The following is a 19385-nucleotide window of genomic DNA, read 5'->3' as shown; positions in this document are numbered from 1 at the left end:
TGGAAAACTTAATTATTTTTTATTCACATCCCATAAGTAGGACAGGAAACTGCTCAGGGCTTAATTTGGTTCTTAGCTTCTGTGTTTGTTTGTTTGTTTGTTTTAGCCTACCACATCATGTTATAAGGCTTAATAAATAGAAGAAAGACCAATATTTGCAACCAAAAACATTGTTCATTGGATGGACTTTGTAATTTGTTATAAATATCCTAAATATTAGCTAATATTTGTTTTAAATTTTCTACATACTGAAGGCTCACAAGAAACTTAAATATCAGCGGCTTCTATAAGGACAGAAAGAACATGGCACTTGAGGTCAAATGGCCTGTATTTAAGTACTGACTCCTAATACTATCTAGCCCTAATACTTCAGGATGTTCACTTTATATATCCGAGCTATGGTTTCTTCAAATGTAAAATAAGCTACATCACTTATTTCATAAAGTTATTATTATATGAAAACATGTAATATATATAAATGTATTTTATAAACTATAAAGTATATAGTACTTGGAAGTAACCTCACTATGAACTATCTAAGGAATCAAATTATTGGAACCAGGATTCTAACAATAATGTTAGGCATCTTTTACTTATCATATTTATTCATGCAAAAAATATTTATAGAATTTCTTTGGGTAAGTTTCTATATCCCTGTTCGTTAGATGCTGAATGAAGGGATGTAATGCTTATGCTTACACCTTTCTGCAAAAATGAGATAAATTCAGAATGTCCTTCAAGTAAGGTCAGCTCCATACTTACATCTAGTCCTGCAGAGAGGCATTACCTCTCACAAATGGTGTAGCTGTTGGCAATTGTTTTCTCTATGACTGTTCTATTAGAATCTTTAGCTCCTCAATGGAAATGACAATGCTAACTAGAGTTCCCAAGGAAGAAGAGATGTTAAGAAACTTTGAGCAGCAGAGGCAATTTCATTAAAGATGATAGCAAAAAAGTCAATCAACGCTTTAAAAAGGTCAACCTAAAAGTAGTCCCCAAATTTCATATAAAAATAAAAACATAATTTATTTTGCCTATTAAACTGGCAAAGTATTGCCCAGAAGGTCAGAGAATGGGCACTCTTAAACCATATTTACTGGCAGCAGTGTATACTGATAGAACCTTTTTGAGAAATATTTAGTAGTATGTAGTAAAAACTTTTTAAATGTTCAAATTCTGAGAGAACACTAGGAGCATAAACACCAAAATGTTAATATTGATGATCTCTGGGTGAAAACATCACAGAATTTTTTTTCCATTATGCTGTAGTTTTTGGTACAGTACCCACAAGAAAAGCCAAAATTTAACCTACGTAATGTGGAGACTTCTACAATTACAATGAAGTCATTCATTAACCATAATATATTAAATATGATGTTAGCCCATAAACTTTTGCTTAGCAATGCTCAAGTAAATCAAATACTAGATTATTAGTTTTCCCATGATTGGCTATACCCATTAGCACTGGTATCTATTCTCTTCTTTATCGATAAGTTCCTAAAATTCTGTAATAAGTCAAATTATTTAATTAGTACTATGAAACATCCAAATGAGATGAGAAAACAAAACTTAGTACTAACTTCTTTACATCAGGCCTGCTGTAAGAGGAGAAGGTGCTTCTTCATATCTCACACGGAGATATCTGGCTGTTAAAATGTGTGGAGGTTTTCTAAACTGTCTCCTCGTCAATAGAAGCTGTTCGTCTTGCTCACCTCCCAAGCCATAATTTGATAATTATGGCAGTTCCATTGCTTTATCCTTTTCCACTCTGTCTCCCAAATCAGTGTTTTCTAATCTTTTTTATTTTTATTTTTATTTTATTTTATTTTGTGGTACGCGGGCCTCTCACTGCTGTGGCCTCTCCCATTGCGGAGCACAGGCTCCGGACGCGCAGGCTCAGCGGCCACGGCTCATGGGCCAGCCGCTCCACGGCATGTGGGATCTTCCCGGACCAGGGCACGAACCCGTGTCCCCTGCATCGTCAGGTGGACTCTCAACCATTGCGCCACCAGGGAAGCCCAGTAAGTTTTTTTAAATGTGTTGATCCTCAGTTATTTTCTGATGTACCAAAAAAATTCTGTAGCATTTCCCAGGGCTTGAACTCTGTATCTATCTCCGTAGTTTTGACCAGTGAGGCAGAACAGCCTCCACAGTTTCTACCATCTAATTCAGAAAGGAAAGGGAAAACAGTGAAAGCCTCCACAAATGTATGAAGTCCCACCATCATTATCATCTCCCCAACTCCTCTTTCTAGGCCAGATATACGAGGGCTAATCCTACTGTGCTTTGAATCAAGCTGCATTATTAGAAGTATTACAGAGCTGCTTCAACAGTCCAGAGCAGCTCTTACCAGAGCAGTCCCCACACCTACAAGCTGGCAGCAGGAAATACCTTTCCTATCAGACTCAAGAATCAGGCTGTAGAGTGCTAATCCTAGATTTAAACTCTAGAATAAAATATCCAGAGTGATTATATGCTCTGACACCTAGAGGTTCTTCTATCTGTTAGAGGAAAGAGAACCAAGACCTCTGAAAATACATTCTGGTAAGTCCCTCCAGTATTAGGACTGCTAGTTCCAAGTAATTATTCCCTTGATAATTATCAAGAGAATGACTGGAAGCAACACTACAATTTCAGGGAGCAATATCCATATGAATAAGATCCAACTCCATCTCTAATAGCGCCACTGTCCAGGAACGACGGTATGGAAATATTTATAGCCTTGGGACTCCAAGCACTCAACTTAAGCTTGCAAACTGCCTCCAGAAGGCACCTCTGCTACCTAGTAAATTCCAAGTATCCCTAGATTCTTCAAGAAAGAAATACTGACTGCACATTGTCATTATATGAAAATGAAAAATGATAATCATTGGCACAACTATAAATGTGTTTTAGCAAAATATGAGAACAAATGAAATACTGTGCAATAACAGTGGCCTCCAAGAGTTCCCATCCACAATCCCTTTCTTTCTTTCTTTCTTCTTTCTTTCCTTGCTTTCTTTTTTTATCCTTTTCCATTATGGTTTATTATGGGATATTGATATTGAATATACACAATATACACAATTCCTTTCTTTCACGCAATTTCCTTCTACTCGTTACATCATGAAAAAAGGGAGGAGTGGAGACATCATAAATACACCAAAAAATTATCTCACCACATGTGGATGAAAGGACATCAATTAGAAAGTTGATACGATAGTCAAACCAAGATATTAGTTGGCTTGAATTAAAATGATCACAGTAAAATGGAGACAAAAAAAGACTAAAAAGGTAGATGTTGAATCAACCAAGACACAATGATTGATTTGCCACAGGGGTGGGAGGTAGTATATGAAGGTCAAGAGAGGAATAAAAAATGACTCTCAGATTTCTTTCTTAAGTAATCAAGCAGATAATCTTAAAATTTGCTGAGAAAGAGAACACTAAAGGAGGAGCAGACTGAGGGAAAAGGAAGGGAAAGATGATGAGTTGTTGAATTTAAGGAGCATGTAAGATAGCTAGAAAGCCAGATAAGTAAGCAATTGGATATGTCACTATAGAGTTCAGAAAAGAGTTCTCAGCTAAAGATATAAATTCAGGAAGCATCAGCGTGTTAGTAATGATTAGATGAGATCACCCAGAGCGAAAGTTCAAGGTGGAAAAAAAAAGTCTAAGACGGTATACCAGGGAACTAAGTTCCACATTGTCATCAGGTAAAGAAGAAGCATAAAGAAGAAAGAAGAGGAGAAGCCACAGAAGAAGGAGGAAATCAGGAAAGTGTGGTGGTCTCTAAACCTTAATAAAAGACAATGTTTTAAGAAGAATGGTATGATTGGACTTCCCAGGTGGTCCAGTGGTTAAGAATCTGCCTTCCAAGACAGGGGATACGGGTTCGAGCCGTGTTCTGGGAAGACCCACATGCCACGGAGCAGCTAAGCCCGTGCACCACAACTACGGAGCCTGCACTCTTGAGTCCACGAGCCACAACTACTGAGCCCGCGTACCACAACTACTGAAGCCCGCACGCCTAGAGTCCATGCTCCGCAACAAGAGAAGCCACCGCAATGAGAAGCCCGCACATCGCAACAAAGAGTATCCCTTGCCCACCTCAACTAAAAAAAGCCCGCGGGCAGCAAGGAAGACCCAACGCAGCCATAAATAAATAATAAATAAATTTAAAATAAATAAAGTAAAATGTAAGCTACTTTTACAGTTTATAAGTGTTTCCAGAATGTAAAAAAGAAAAGATTATGTGAAAATATAAATAAAAAGACCAATGTAGGTCCTGGACATAAACATAACCCCCAAATCTCACATTTTTTGAGAGAATAAAACACAAAGATGCACTGAAGCACTGGATCAAAATATATTTAGGCAGGAGAGGGAAATACTGCAATGAAAAAATCAAATATTCATAATTCTCCCCATTCACATGACTCTAATTCTTATTAAGCAAACTCAACCAGAAGAAATGGGTTTCTTACCACTTTCCAGACAGAAGTATTAAATCAACCTCAAAACTTTCAACCATGTCAAATAATTTATACAAATGAATTTCAGATATATACCACTGAAGTGAAAAAGTTATTTTTACATCACAACAATTTTGAGTTCATATATTCTGTAGTCTTACAGTCTTGGCTGTTTGAAAAAATACAAACTTTTTCTGAGAGATGTAACTAAAATTTGTCAATCCTGCTCTATGAACACAAATCAACTCTCACACAGAGAAAAGGAAGACTAAAATAGTTTTAAAGATTGGATAAACGGAAAACTCAATACAAATTTGAAAATACTACTGAGAAAAAATAAGTTCAGAACTAACACATAAGAATAGACAAACAAAAGAATGCTCGGGTGGAAATGTAATAAAAGAAAGAACTGAAAAGAAAAAAATGGCTGGGGGTTGTATCAGTAGAGAGGGGAGGTCACCCTTAAGTTTAATTTTCCAGTTCAAGCACTGTGTAATTAAGTAAGCACAGTGCGAACTGTTTCACCAATAACCTTCAAACAAACCTTGAAAGACCTTTCCAGACAAAGAGCTCCAAATCATATCTCAGAACTTCCAACTCTGTCAAATAACATATATAAGCCTCTCTCAGGTATATATCACGGACATAGAAATAGCTGATTATAGGTAATAAAAATTTTGATTCTCTACACTATTTATTTTTGTTGCATTATTTGCTTGAAAAAACTAGAGTAGCCATAGATTACTAAAGAAGAAATCCACAAGATTCTATATTAATATTCCTAACAGCAAACTGTATCCCAAATCTTAGGACAACAGCAATTTATCATGTATTGAGCTATCTTGAGATGCATGAGACTAATTCATTCTTTACGATTCCTAGGGATAAAAGAGATCACACAAAATTAAAACAAAAACACTTAAGAGAAATACTAGTACCATTATTAAATACTGTACACACACACACACGAATGGACATACATAATTAAAAATAAAAATGAGAATTTCTGTAAACTGCTTACAAATTTAAAAATACAATTTGAAAACTGCTCCTGAGTTTTAAACCAAATTTCTCAATGGCTGCAGCAACTTTGCAGGTAGAGGCTACAGTCAAAAGATGCCAGGATCACTTCAAGAAAAACCCCTGTCCCAATCCACTACATATTAAACATATTCCTACCACTCCTGCTAGAAACTGAAGTCAGCAAAGACCTTTTGCACTTACTTATCAGGAGGAGCAGAGCATAGACAAACTCAAGGACAAAACCAGAGAGTTTCATATACTTTAGGTTATCTTTTATAATCCTGTCTGTATATATTTAAATACTCTATTGGTGATGAAGCAAGAGACTACTAAAAATTTAATCTCCAGTCTAGTAAATCTTGAAAGTGTAGTCTAGTGACCTTAGTGGGGTCCCCAAGACTCTTTCAGAGAATCTGAAGGGTCAAACTATATTCATAATAGTACTAAAATGTTATTTGCCTTTTGGACTTTCATTTTCTCATGGGTGTACAGTGGAGTTTTCCAGAGGCTACCTTATGTGTGACATCTCAAGATAATAAATACACAAGGAGATAAAAGAGTCCAGCTGTCTTCCACTAAATCAGACATTAAAGGGATATGCAAAAATGTAAAATAATGCCAATTTTCTCACTAAATTTTTCTTTTCTTTTTGAAATACTTGAAATGTTAGTTTTTATTTACATTTTCATTTAAAATATTGAAATATTTGTTTTATATTACTGCAGAACACATCATCACACACTTGGTGGTGGCTTAACAAAACATGTATTTATTATCTTACAGTTTCTATAGGTCAGGAACTCAAGCATGGTTTAAACGGTGTAATCAAGGGGCTGGCCAGGCCACATTTCTTTCTGAAGCTCAGGGTCCTTTTCCAAGCCCATATGATGGCAGAATTCAGTTCCCTGTGGCTCTAAGATTGAGGCCCCATTTTCTTGCTGGCTGTCAGCCAGGGGATGCTCTCAGCTCCTAGAGACTCCACCACATATGCCTGCCATGTGATCCTCTCATAGCTCTTTCACAATATGGTAGCTTACTTCTTCAAAGCAAGCAGAAGAATCTCTTACTTCAGTCTAAGACATAGTCTTGCATAATGTAATATAAGCACAGAAGTGACTATCCCATCATTTTTGCCATACTCTATTAGACAGAAACAAGTCACAAGGTCCATACGTACCCAAAGGAAGGGTAAACTCTTCACAGCTCAACTTAGAATTCTATCTACTCCATATGCAGTGGGTTTACTGTTATTTTTAAATTAATTAATAAAGATATATTTTAATTTTTTCTCAGTTTTTATTCCTAATATGATAAACATCAATAAATATAATCCATATAAACACTCTTTGAGGTCCTCAATCATTTTTAAGATTGTAAAGAGATCTCAAGACCAAAATGTTTGAGAATCATTGCTCTAATCTAAGCTGCCTCTTATATTTGCTGCCTCTTAAATTTGACACATGATAAAAGATAAGAAAACAAGGGAATTTCCTGATGGTCCAGTGGTTAAGACTCTGTGCTTTCACTGCCATGGGCACAGGTTCAATCCCTGGTCGAGGAACTAAGATGCCACAAGCTGTGAGGCGCAGCCAAAAAAAAAGATATGAAAACTTACTTTCTGCAAGTAGTGTTTCTATTTTCAAAGAAACAAGCAGTAGTCATGCTCCCAATATAAAACGAAATTTTAAATTGAGGAAATGACTCAAGTTATTTAGCTTTCCATATCATATTTAGCTTGAAAATCTGAACTATAATCATTTATTTTTACAAATGTTTAAATATTCCCCATCCAATCCCATACTTTCACAATTTCAGGGAATTGTAGGAGCAATCTTCTTGAGTAGATAAAAACATGTAGGTTCTAGGCATAACTGGAACAGGGATTGTTTATCTATAGTAAAATGCAAGAAGTTAGAGAATATGAGCACAGATATTTCAGTGTAAATGAGTACAAAAGAATTCAAAGACCTCACCATGATGCTGACTACTATTATTCATGTTATTATGGATTGATGAATTCAGATGCCTGAATCCCTGAACAATTAAAGATATCAAATAGGAAAATGTATCTTTATTTTTATTTAAAGCTTGGACTCCAAATCCCTATTTTTTAACTCTAGTGAGATATGCTAGCCTTTATATGAGCCTTGAAAAGACTATTCTTGCTCCTTAAGTTTCAGTACTAGATAAAACAAATATAGTGGCTGGCTCCTTTCACTCTTCTTCCCTTTTCCAAAGGGTACTTCCCAATTGTTTCATCTCAGGCCTGTCTTATCACATCAGCTATAAGAGATGAAAATATACAGTGCAAAAAATGGAAGCAGGCATTTACCTCAAAGCACTTTCATTGATTACCACTTTACTCACTTTACTAAAAGATCTGAGAAACACTTCTACACTCACCAACACTCACCCTTGCCCACCTCAATATGGCAGTCCAATTTCATAGCCCTTATCTATCACATCCTTGACCAACATCAGAACTGCTTTACTTGATGTATATCAGGAGAGCCAAAGAGTAAAGGGAGAGGTGGTGAAACCCCCTAGAAGTAAGTACATAACATTAATATTGTCATAAGCGCCAAACTGGAAGCAATATACTCCCACAGCTCACTGTGCAGATTCACACATACATTTCTACTGCCAATATATCTGTAAAAAAAAAAAAATCTGTGTAAAAGGATTATATGAACATTTATGCTAATATTAGCTTAAAAATTGTTACAATTTATGAAATTTTATATGTTTAATGCATGAGTGACCCAAGTAATTCAAGATACATATTACTGTTGGAATGAAAAAACAGTCTCAAAAATGGTCATTTTGGTGTTAACCAATCATTTTCTCAGCAACAGCTTAAAAAAAAGTGCTGCTGCTAACAAAACCACCACCAATACCTAATAAATTACCCCCATCTTAATGTCTAACTAGCTATTCTCTCCTTCTAACTTTACTACAAAGCATTTTCCTTGATATCATTATCAAAACCAATATAGAGCTATATTTTGGAAGTGAATAAAAGGCACTCAAAAGAAACTTGTTGGGGCTTCCCTGGTGGCGCAGTGGTTGAGAGTCCGCCTGCCGATGCAGGGGACGCCGGTTCGTGCCCCGGTCCGGGAAGATCCCACATGCCGCGGAGCGGCTGGGCCCGTGAGCCATGGCCGCTGAGCCTGCGCGTCCGGAGCCTGTGCTCCGCAACGGGAGAGGCCACAGCAGTGAGAGGCCCATGTACCGCAAAAAAAAAAAAGAAAGAAACTTGTTAAAAATGAATTTATAGACACTTTCAAGAAACAGTAAGTAATAAGTAGAGTCTCAGTCAATTAAATGTCACTGATTAGGAGAATGGATATTGGCTTATAATATTTCAAGTATGACTGAAAAGCAACTACTTCAAAAGTGACCAGTATAGTCAAGTCATACTCTAAAGAAAGTAACAACTTCCCTAAACTTAAAATAAGAAGAACAAAACAAGTAGACAGTAGACTAAAAGGCAAAACTTCTATAAGGCAAAGTAATTATGACTGAATGTCATTACACATAAAGTAAAAAGTCACCAAATCCAGCCAGAGACACTGAGGAGTGGTCACTGAAATTATCGCAAGGATACCAGCATATATAAAGGTGAGTTGAAATTGGAATAAATATAGTTCTAAGATGTAGACCAGTAGGGAACATGGAAAAGGTTAAAATGGAAAGAAGTATCCTACCAAAAGGTCTTATTCTGTCTACAGTATTCTGTCTACAGTATTTTAAAAGGAAGACGATAGAATGATTTTCAAATGATTAGTGAGACATTCCCATAATGAATACAGCTGCCATGGCTTATAAAACCAGACTGTAAAAATACCCATATGCTCAAGAATAAATAAGTAATCTGAACAGTTCTATACCTATTGAAGAAACTGAATTCATAGTTTTAAAAACCTAGCCACACAAAAACCCCAGGCCCTTGGCATCAGAGACAAATTCTACCAAACATTTAGAGAAGAAATAATGACAGTTCTACACAAACTCTATACAAAGTTCTTTCTACACAAATTTGCAGAAAATTGAAGACAGAAAAGCACTTCCTAACTGCTGAGGCCAGCATTCCCTTGATACCAAAACCAATGACATTACAAGGAAAAGGCACTACACACCAATATCCTTCATGAACATTAACTGAAAAATCTCTAACAAAATATTAGTAAGTCAAATCCAGCAATAAATAAATCAAGTAACACCATCATGACCAAAAGGAGTATCCCAGGAACACAAGATTGGTACAACATTTGAAAACAATCAGTGTCATTTCATTCTACAAACAAACCAAAGAAGAAAAATCATATTATCATCTCAATAGAGGCTGAAAAAAAGCAATTGACAAAATTCCACAGCCATTCATAATAAAAAAAAATTCTCAGCAAACTAATAATAGTATAGAATTTCCTCAACTTCATAAAGGACATCTATGAAAAACCTATAATTAACATCATATTTGATTGTGAAAGACTCAAAGCATTCACCCTAACACTGGGAATAAGACAAAGATGTCATTCTGACTACATCTATTTAACACTGAAGTGGAAGCACTAACCAAACAGTATAAAAGATGGAAAGACACAGCTTACAAATTGAAAAGTAAGAAATAAAGCTATCTTTTTTACAGGTAACATAATCATCTATGTAAAAAACACAAAAGAAAGTTTTTAGAAAAAGAGTGTGGTACTGTCACGGGATAGGTAATTAGACTAACAGGACAGAAGAGAGAACTCAAAAATGGCCCAGCTGTATTCAGGAACATGTTATAAACAGAAGTGGTACCAAAAACCAGTGGTATGTGTTTTGAATCTCTACTCCTCCTTCTTCCATCTCTTCTCTTTGACCTAGTCAGGAGAGGTTCTCCATCTGATTAGACTGGACCCACCTAGACAATCCAGGATAATCTCCCCATTTTAAGGTCCATAACCTTAATCACATCTGCAAAGTCCCTTTGGCCACACTATTCACAGGTTCCCAGGGATCAGGACCTAGACATCTTTGGAGACCACCATTCTGTCTACCACAGAAGATAATGCAGCAGTCTGGAGCAATGAATTAACATTCCTACATGTATCAATCTTTTAAAATGCAAGATCTAAAGCACCATATCATTTATGTAATTTAAACACATACATACACAATGCAATACTTTTTATTATTCAAAGATACATATTTAGGTGAAGAAACACAACAGAAGCCTTACACAGATCACTGAAGTGCCATAAACTGATCTGTAGGATTACCAAAACTCACTACATCTGAGAACCAAAATAAAACAAAGAGTGGCAGAACTGACACTGATGATCTAGGAATAGCTACACTACACAAATTTGCTTTCCTACTATTTTTATATCATGCTGTTATCTTCTTCTGTCTTTAAAATTCCTTCATTAAAATTCTGTTGAAGTTCTAACAAATTTACAAAACTTCCCCTAAACTGCTCTATTTTGTTCCATCATTTAGATTTGTTCATTTAATTCTCTGACTACTTCCATATATTTCTAAGTTATATTTTGTTACATGTTTTTACCAGTTTCAAATAGTTACGTTTATATAACTACATCATTAATCCTGACTTACTTATTAGATAATAAATTCTTATGGCACAGTGCATCTTTTACTGTCTTTGTATTTCTCCGTATAAACTAGTGTTATAAATAAAGTATATACTCAATAAATATTGTAGGCTAAGTACCTGAAGTAATATTTGTTACAATATAGTTCCATGGGGAACTTTCCATAAGTCTAAGTACTATGCAGTGTTTTCATTAGATATCACCTGGAAATCCTCCAAGAAGAATAGTGAGATCATGTAATTTATCCTCCACACAAGGATACTTTTGAAAGTGAAATGGGTGCTCTTAATAATTATGCTTGAAAAAAGGTATAAGCCAGAATAGGCCCTGACAAAATGGGACATAGGTCAGCCTACTCAAAAATATATTGAATAACATGGAAAACAGCAATACATTAAATCAAATTCTTTAAAGTGAAGTTAAAATGTGACCGGTCAAAGCAAACAGACATAGAATTTCTTTTAAAATATATTAAAGCACTTAAAATTCCCCATCATCATTGCAGGTATCTAAGAAACAACAGAATTCTAGAGATCAACCTTACATGTAACAACCAATAGTTAGTTCTCTTATACAGGTTAACATATTTTTACAAAGATATTACCAAAAAAAAAAAAAAGAGTCTAAGAGACAGAAAAATGCAGTACTTGATTCCATAAGTAAATTTAATGTTTTTAAACACAGGATAATTGCAACAGGTAAAAGTTATGGGAAAGATAGCTATCTGCTTGTCTTTTCAATGATTCAATTTATTTCACTTCATTTCAATTCAACTGATATTCAATGAGTGCCTACAATTTCTAGAACCTAAACTAGACATGCATGGATGCAAAGATATGAAAGAAAGTATGCCCTCAAGTTGTTCAAAACAAAGAGGAAAAAAAACCATTGATAACAAGTACACTAAAGGTCAGACAGTGGTAAGTGCTAAAATATACCAAGTATAGATGTATATATATATATATATGTGTGTGTGTGTGTGTATACATATACATATATATGTGTGTCTATGTATACACACACATATATAAAGGTACCATATATACAAAGGTTTAAGCAAAAACTATAATTCTTACTGGGAAAAAAATAAAAGAAAGCTTCATGTAAGTAGAGACGGGGCCTTGACTTTGAAGAAAAAGTAAGATTTAGGCAGACACACCAAGACACACCCTTACTTAAGGATCTTGGCCCTTGCAATTTTTCTGCCTGGAGTGTTCCTCCCCCAGATATCTACATGACTTACTCCTTCACCTCCCTCAAGTCTTAACTCAATGTTAAGGCCTTCCCTCACCTCTAATTAAAAATTGTTAACCATCCCCCTCAGAAATCTCCCCCCCCCCCCCGCCCCGTATTATTTTCCTCCGTAGCAGGGCCTGGGAGGTGCCAGCGACAGGGTGTGCCACTCACATCTACGTGAATGGCTCCCTCTAGCGTTCTTCTCTGCAGAGCCCGTGAAGTCGAATGCACAGGCCTCAAGCTGTACTGCTAGCCAGTATACTAGTTACTTCCTATTCTTTTGTCTTCCCCAACTGAAAAGCAATCTCTGTGAGATATTTTGTTCATTGCTATACCCTCAGCACCTAGAAATCTGTCTCTCACACAATCAACACTCAATAAATATTTGTTGAATTAGTGTAAATCTAGAGAGAGAACAGAATTCTAAATAAGAGGAATAGCATGAGCAAATACTTAAAATTTTAAGAATGAAGGATTTTTTTAATTTATTAGTTATCTGCTGTAGCTGTAGGTTGGTGGGGGGAGAGAAAAGTGAGTGATGAGGTCAGAAAGGACAGATGATAGTGAGCCTCAAAAAGTAGAATGAGGGCTTCCCTGGTGGCGCAGTGGTTGAGAGTCCGCCTGCCGATGCAGGGGACATGGGTTCGTGCCCCGGTCTGGGAAGATCCCGCATGATGCAGAGCGGCTGGGCCTGTGAGCCATGGCTGCTGAGCCTGCGCATCCGGAGCCTGTGCTCCGCAACGGGTGAGACCACAACAGTGAGAGGCCCGCGTACAAAAAAGTAGAATGCTAGGGTTTTGAGTCAGAAAAACCAATGTTTCAATTGAAATTCTACTTCTAATTTTGGAATCTTGAGAAATCATTGCAGTATAAAAAGGGGTCTCTTAAATCCCACCTTACAACATCATTATGGAAATTAAAATTCAATGCCTTAAATTTTTTCACAGAGCCTAGAACAGAGTAGGTACTCAATAAATGTTAATTTCCCTTAGAAAACTAAGGATTGGAACTTTAAGTACAAAATGGGAAGACATCAAAAGTGAGCAAATAAATGACTTCATCATATCTCTACTTAAAAAGCACAATTCTGGAAACAAAGTAGAATATGTAGAAAAGCAAATAAACTGAGAAGCAGGAAGTCAGAAAGAAAGCAAGACACAGTTAATGCCTAATCAGAGCAGTAACAAAAGTGGAATTGCCCGAAAACTTTATATGAAAATCAAGAGGAAGAGGATTAGGAAATAATACCTAGGTATCTTAACTTGGGCAGCAGGATGACTGGTGGTGCAACCAGCAGGGCTAGAGAATGACAAGAAAGCTGCTACTTTGGAAGGAAAGAGACACCAGATGCAGGACACTTTGATTCTGACATATTTGTGGAACAAAAGGGAAGACTGCACAACCTGCAGTTGAAAATACAAGGCTGGTACATGAAGACCTCAGAACTAGAGATAAACATTTTGGGGATAAATATCATATTTGAATATGAAAGGCAATGATACACAAGAAGTACTGTATCTCACAATCTCAAATGCCAGCTTAATCCACGTATTAGTCTACAACCGACTCTGCATCTAGTTCAGGTGGAATAATCACAGAATTAAGTTGTCTTGCTTTTGAGAAGTACTTTCACCACCTGGTGGCAAAAATTATAAATACAGGTTAATTTTTAATCATTCAAAAGCTGAGATGATCCCTTACTTGTCATTTGGCTTATCAATAGCATTTCCAGCAATATATTACATGGAAAGTATCTTTCATTCTTCATTTCTATCATAACTGCTATTTCTCTTCTCATTTTTACTCTGGCCACTAACACATTCAAATTATATAATGGAAGAAGCATTGGTAAAAACATAACCTTTCAGCTCTCCAGGACTTGCCCACTTCTTCATAATTCACTCATTGCATAGTCCAATATACACCACAAGACAGTTAAATAACTATGAAATTAAGGGTATTACTAAAGCTCATGTTGCCAAGTTTCTTGCTTTCAACAACTAATAGTTTGGATTGTTTAAGGAATAAAATGGTTTTTGAAACTAGATACATGCTTTGAACAAACTGATCAATAGAATAGTACAGAACACCTATAAATATAACTTTAGCATATAATTCAATATGCGATAAAATGGCATCTCAAATCAGTGGGAAGAACAGATTGACCATTCAATAAATATAGTAGCCAAAGGGGTAATCGTGCAAAATAAAGTAAGGTTGGAGCTGCATCTCACACCATCTCACACCATACTTCAGTAAATTTCAGACAGCTCACTCTTTTACAATGTAAAAGTAAAATCATAATGGTATTAGAGGAAATCATAGCAATATTTTTTAATCTAGTGAGGAGAGGGCCACAACAAAGGATTAGACACTTCTCCATTGAAGATATATAAATGATCAATAAGCACAAGAAAAGATGATAAACATCATGAATCATTAGGGAAATGCAAATTAAAACCACAATGAGATAAAACTTCACACTCAGTAGGATGACTATAATCAAAAAGACAAGACAGAAGAATCTAAAACATATGTCCACACAAAAACCTACATAACAGCATTATTCATAATAGACAAAAAACTGCAAACAACTCAAATGTCCATGAATTGACGAATGGATAGGCAAAATGTGGTATATCTGTACAATTAAATATTACTCAGCCATAAAATGAACGAACTACTGATGTACGCTACAACATGCATGAACCTTGAAAACACTGTGCTAAGTGAAAGAAGCCAGACACAAAAGGCCACATATTACATGATTCTAGTTTTATGAAATGTCCAGAACAGGCAAAACCATAGAGATATAAAGTAGATCAGTGGTGTCAGGGAGCTGATGGCAGGGGAGTATGGGGAGTAACCGTTAATGGGTATAGAGTTTCTTTGGGGGGTGATGGAAATGTTCTGGAATTACACAGTTGTAATGGTTGCACAAATTCACCCCTTTAAAGTATAAAATCCACTGAATTTTATACTTTAAAGGGGTGACTTTTTTTGCAAATGAATTATATCTCTGTTTTTTTAAAATATGGAGAGTCGTATAAGAAAAAATATTCTACTACAGTAAAAGGTGTACTTATGTTTATACATTGGAAAAAGAACAATATAAGCAAAGTCAAAAGATAATAACAAACTGGGAAAAAGTATTTGCAATCTGAGGTAAGCAGACTTCTAAAATAACCCCCAAGATTCCCACCACCCAGTGTACACACCTTGTGTTATCCCATTCCCTGGAGTGTGGGCAGAACCTGCGGATATGATGGGATTTAACTTCCATGATCAGGTTACATTATATGACAAAAGTAAGGTGATTTTTGGATATAATTAAGATACCTACTCTGCTGACTTTAAATTAATCAAAAGGTAAATTATGGAACGTAAGCCTGATCAAGTAAGTTAAAAGATAGTTTATAGAGGTCAGAGAGAGAAGTCAGAGAGACTCAGAGCAGCACAGGGATTCTCTTGTTGGTTTTAAAGAATAACCGTCATGCTGCGGGGAGGGACACTTGGCAGGGAACTGTGGGTGGACTCTAAGAGCTGAGGCCCTCAGTCATACAACTGCAAGGCACTGAATTCTGCCAACGATCAGTGAGATTGGAAAAGGACCCTGAGCATCAGATGAGATCGCAGCCCCAGCCAACCCCTTGATTTCAGCCTAGTGAGACTCTGAGCCGAGGATCCAGAATAACCTGTAGCCTGATCTTGACCCACAGAAACTGAGATAATAAATTTATGTTGTTTTAGGCCACCAGGTTTGTGGTAATTTGTTACACAGCATTAGAATATTAATATACAATCCATTCCACAAAGGGTCATTTTCCATAATACAAATGGAGATGCTAAAAATCCATTTAGATAAAGACTAACAACTCAATAGAAAAATGGGCAAGATATATGAAGAGAGTGTTCAAAGAGAAAAAAGAAATCTATACGTTCATATACATAAATGCTCAACTTGACTTATTTATGATATAAGAAGGCAAGATTAAGAGTATAATGCAGACTGGTAAAGATCAAAAGTTTTATAACATTGCATTGGCTAAAGAATTAGAAAACAGGATTCCTAATAATTGTGGATAGAAGTATAAATTGGTACATTCTCTATAGTAAACAATTTGGCCAACAAAAAAATTAAACTGCACATAATTTTTGACCAAGTGATTCCACTTCCGGAAATTTTAGTTTACCTTACAGATTTACTCTTATACAAAATATTTTAGTATAAACATATATATGTATCCATATATACGTGAGATTATTTATTACAACAGTGTTTGTAATAGCAAAAAAATTTGGCAATAACCTAAGTGTCAATCATTAGGGACTAAATAATTTTGACGCATCCATTAAAAATAATGATGAAGAACAATCATTATGTACTGGTAAACATATGTTATTAAATGAAAAAAAATAACAGGATACTATATATATGCTATCACTTTAAAGGAACACATATGTACATATATTTTATATATAAAATATTTATATATTTACATATGTAAATATTTATATATGTAAAAATATATTCTCATATTTGCCAAGAATAACTATAAAAATACTAACAAAAATAGTAACAGTGTTTGTAGAAGAAAAAGAAACTGAGTGGCTAGGGTATGGATAGGTATATAGAAGAGGGAGATAATACACAGAAGAAGAAATACACTTTGAAGCATAAGACAATCCTTCCGTATGATCTCGAAAGTCTTAAAATTTACTCCAAAAACAAGAATTCAAAAGAAGATGCGAATCTAAAATGTGAGTAATTATGGAATAAGATCTTAAACCATATTTCAAATTACCATAGTTATTTTTCAAGTAGCTATCAAAGCTATCTCTATAGAATAATACTAAGAATACAGAATAATACTAAGTCATTTAGGAGAAAATAACTCCTAACACTTGCTGATAAAGAAAAAATAAATTAATCTAATTTTACTAAAAATTATAGGGCTTCACTGGTGGCGCAGTGGTTGAGAGTCCGCCTGCCGATGCAGGGGACACAGGTTCGTGCCCCGGTCCGGGAGGATCCCGCGTGCCGCGGAGCGGCTAGGCCCATGAGCCATGCCTGCTGAGCCTGTGCGTCCGGAGCCTGCGTGTCCGGAGCCTGTGCTCCGCAACGGGAGAGGCCACAACAGTGAGAGGCCCGCATACCGCAAAAAAAAAAAAAAAATTATAGGCTATGAATGAATTCAGAAGTTGCTGCTCTTGACTTTGCACCCAGTTTAAGAGGCATGAAACATAAAATTCTATTTATATCCTTTTTTAGACCAGGTAATTTTTTTATGGTCCACTGGCAAGAACAATTTTGATATTGAATGTCACACCACAATGCACTATATAAAATACTCATATAGTAAAATGGTGGGACATTTTAATAGGCTTCAAATAGCAAGAGTTTATACTCATGCTCTATCTCAACCCTAAGTAGCATAAATCCTAGTTCAACTATGTGTTATCTCAGACTTTAACTGCATTTTCATAGCAAAGTTTTGTTTCTTAACTAATCAATCTGTCTATATCGCTTTTCTTTAAGTTAACTTATCATATAAATTCCCAAGCATTACGTACAATACATATGCCAATAATATACTGATTTTCAATATGAAGGCTACTACAATACTCCTTTCATTCATTTATTCAACAAATTTCTACTGGTGGTCATCTTTCCCACCATGTAGAACAGCTGAATAGTAAAAATCATTTTGGAGAGACCAAAGAATAGAATAGATAGGCTGAGAAATAGAAAAAAAGATGCTGAGATACAGTTTGTAGTATTTGAATCCATAACTCTAATTATTCATAAAGTCTATCCTCATTCTTTTCCTGGGGTTCTTTCTGTCAGACATCCCAATATCCTTATAATTCATCCCCCCTTTTCCTTAAGCAATTTTATTATTCCATTCATTCAGTTTTTCAACAACTGTTCACTGAGCACACTACGTATCAATTTCTATGTGAGGTGCTAGGAATACATTGATGAAGAAGATACACATGACTCTTGCATCATGAAATTTGTTTAATTTGTTCAATTCCTCCCTTACTTTTGTAGAGAAAATTTTCAATGTCTTATAGTTGTTAACCACCACTTTTAAAATGCTTTTTAAAAGGTCAACATTTACCAGTGCAATGGCGTTCTTCTGTTAATGAAGCCAATAATTTACTTCTTGAGTGCACAAAGAAACTTGGAATTCAAAATGACTAAAATTAATTTTAAAGCACAGTCATTTCATGTAAAAGAAAAGTCATGCTTCACAGCATGACATATAAAATATACCTCTGTATCTGTATTATTCTGTCATTTTTGGTTCTTCTTAAAATAACTATACTAACTTTTGAAATAGATGTTGCTTTTTTACCAGATATTATTTTCTTTTTTGAATTCACGTATTCAGTGACTATGAGCCCCCTAGTAGATGGCAAATGAAACAAAAATTTTGTACAGGTTACACATAATCAGTTAAAACACATTTTCATTTTATAGCACCTTGCTGATGAAATATTTATTGCAAAAGTTTTTTAAATTACCGAATAATAAAATACATAAATAGTTCTATGTTTACACTATGCAATAAATGACAATACCACTGTAGAAAAAACATCCAGACTACTTTCCATACATTGTACAAGATTGTTCAGCCTCTATTTCTTGCACATATTTCATACGCACCTATCTAAATTTTCTAAAGTCTCACACAAACCTTGATTCCTGCATCTCAAATGCTAAAGAATGAGCCATGACAAAGCTGGCCTATACGCCAAAGGGTAAGTGGGGCAGCAATGTCAAATACCTCTCACACCACCACCAGAGACCTTTCAATCACACTTCATTTTGTCAGCGAGCACTGTGCGTCCTGTCCTTAAAAGAGAAATGTTCATTACCTTGTATCCGAAAAGTTGGGGAAAAGATAGATTATTGCTGGCTGTATTTCAGATGAGAACTCTGTTCACTGCACATGAATCCCACACAGAATGAAGTCATGTCAGAAGCTATAAGTACCAGGTGGAGACCTATCAAACTCAACCCAGCTTATAATGCAACGCTTAATAAAATATTTCATATAAAAAAATC

The 19385-nt window shown here is 35.6% G+C and overlaps 1 protein-coding gene across 23 annotated transcripts in view; it reads right to left on the bottom strand.

Annotated features, from left to right (window-relative positions):
* Positions 1 to 19385, bottom strand: part of RIMS2 (regulating synaptic membrane exocytosis 2) — a 576987-nt gene that overhangs the window by 358187 nt on the left and 199415 nt on the right. The window contains exon 4 of one of the 23 annotated variants that reach the window (XM_060127307.1): positions 2921 to 2962. The exons of the other annotated variants lie outside the window; for them this stretch is intronic. Within the exon in view, the coding sequence (XP_059983290.1) occupies positions 2921 to 2962 (42 nt within the window). The remainder of the gene's footprint in view (positions 1 to 2920; positions 2963 to 19385) is intronic. 23 annotated transcript variants of the gene reach the window in all.

Source organism: Lagenorhynchus albirostris, chromosome 17 (assembly GCF_949774975.1).
Source record: "Lagenorhynchus albirostris chromosome 17, mLagAlb1.1, whole genome shotgun sequence".
Taxonomy (NCBI): Eukaryota; Metazoa; Chordata; class Mammalia; order Artiodactyla; family Delphinidae; genus Lagenorhynchus; species Lagenorhynchus albirostris.
The sequence above is the reverse complement of the archived record's forward strand: the minus strand, read 5'-3'. Positions and strand labels throughout refer to the sequence as shown.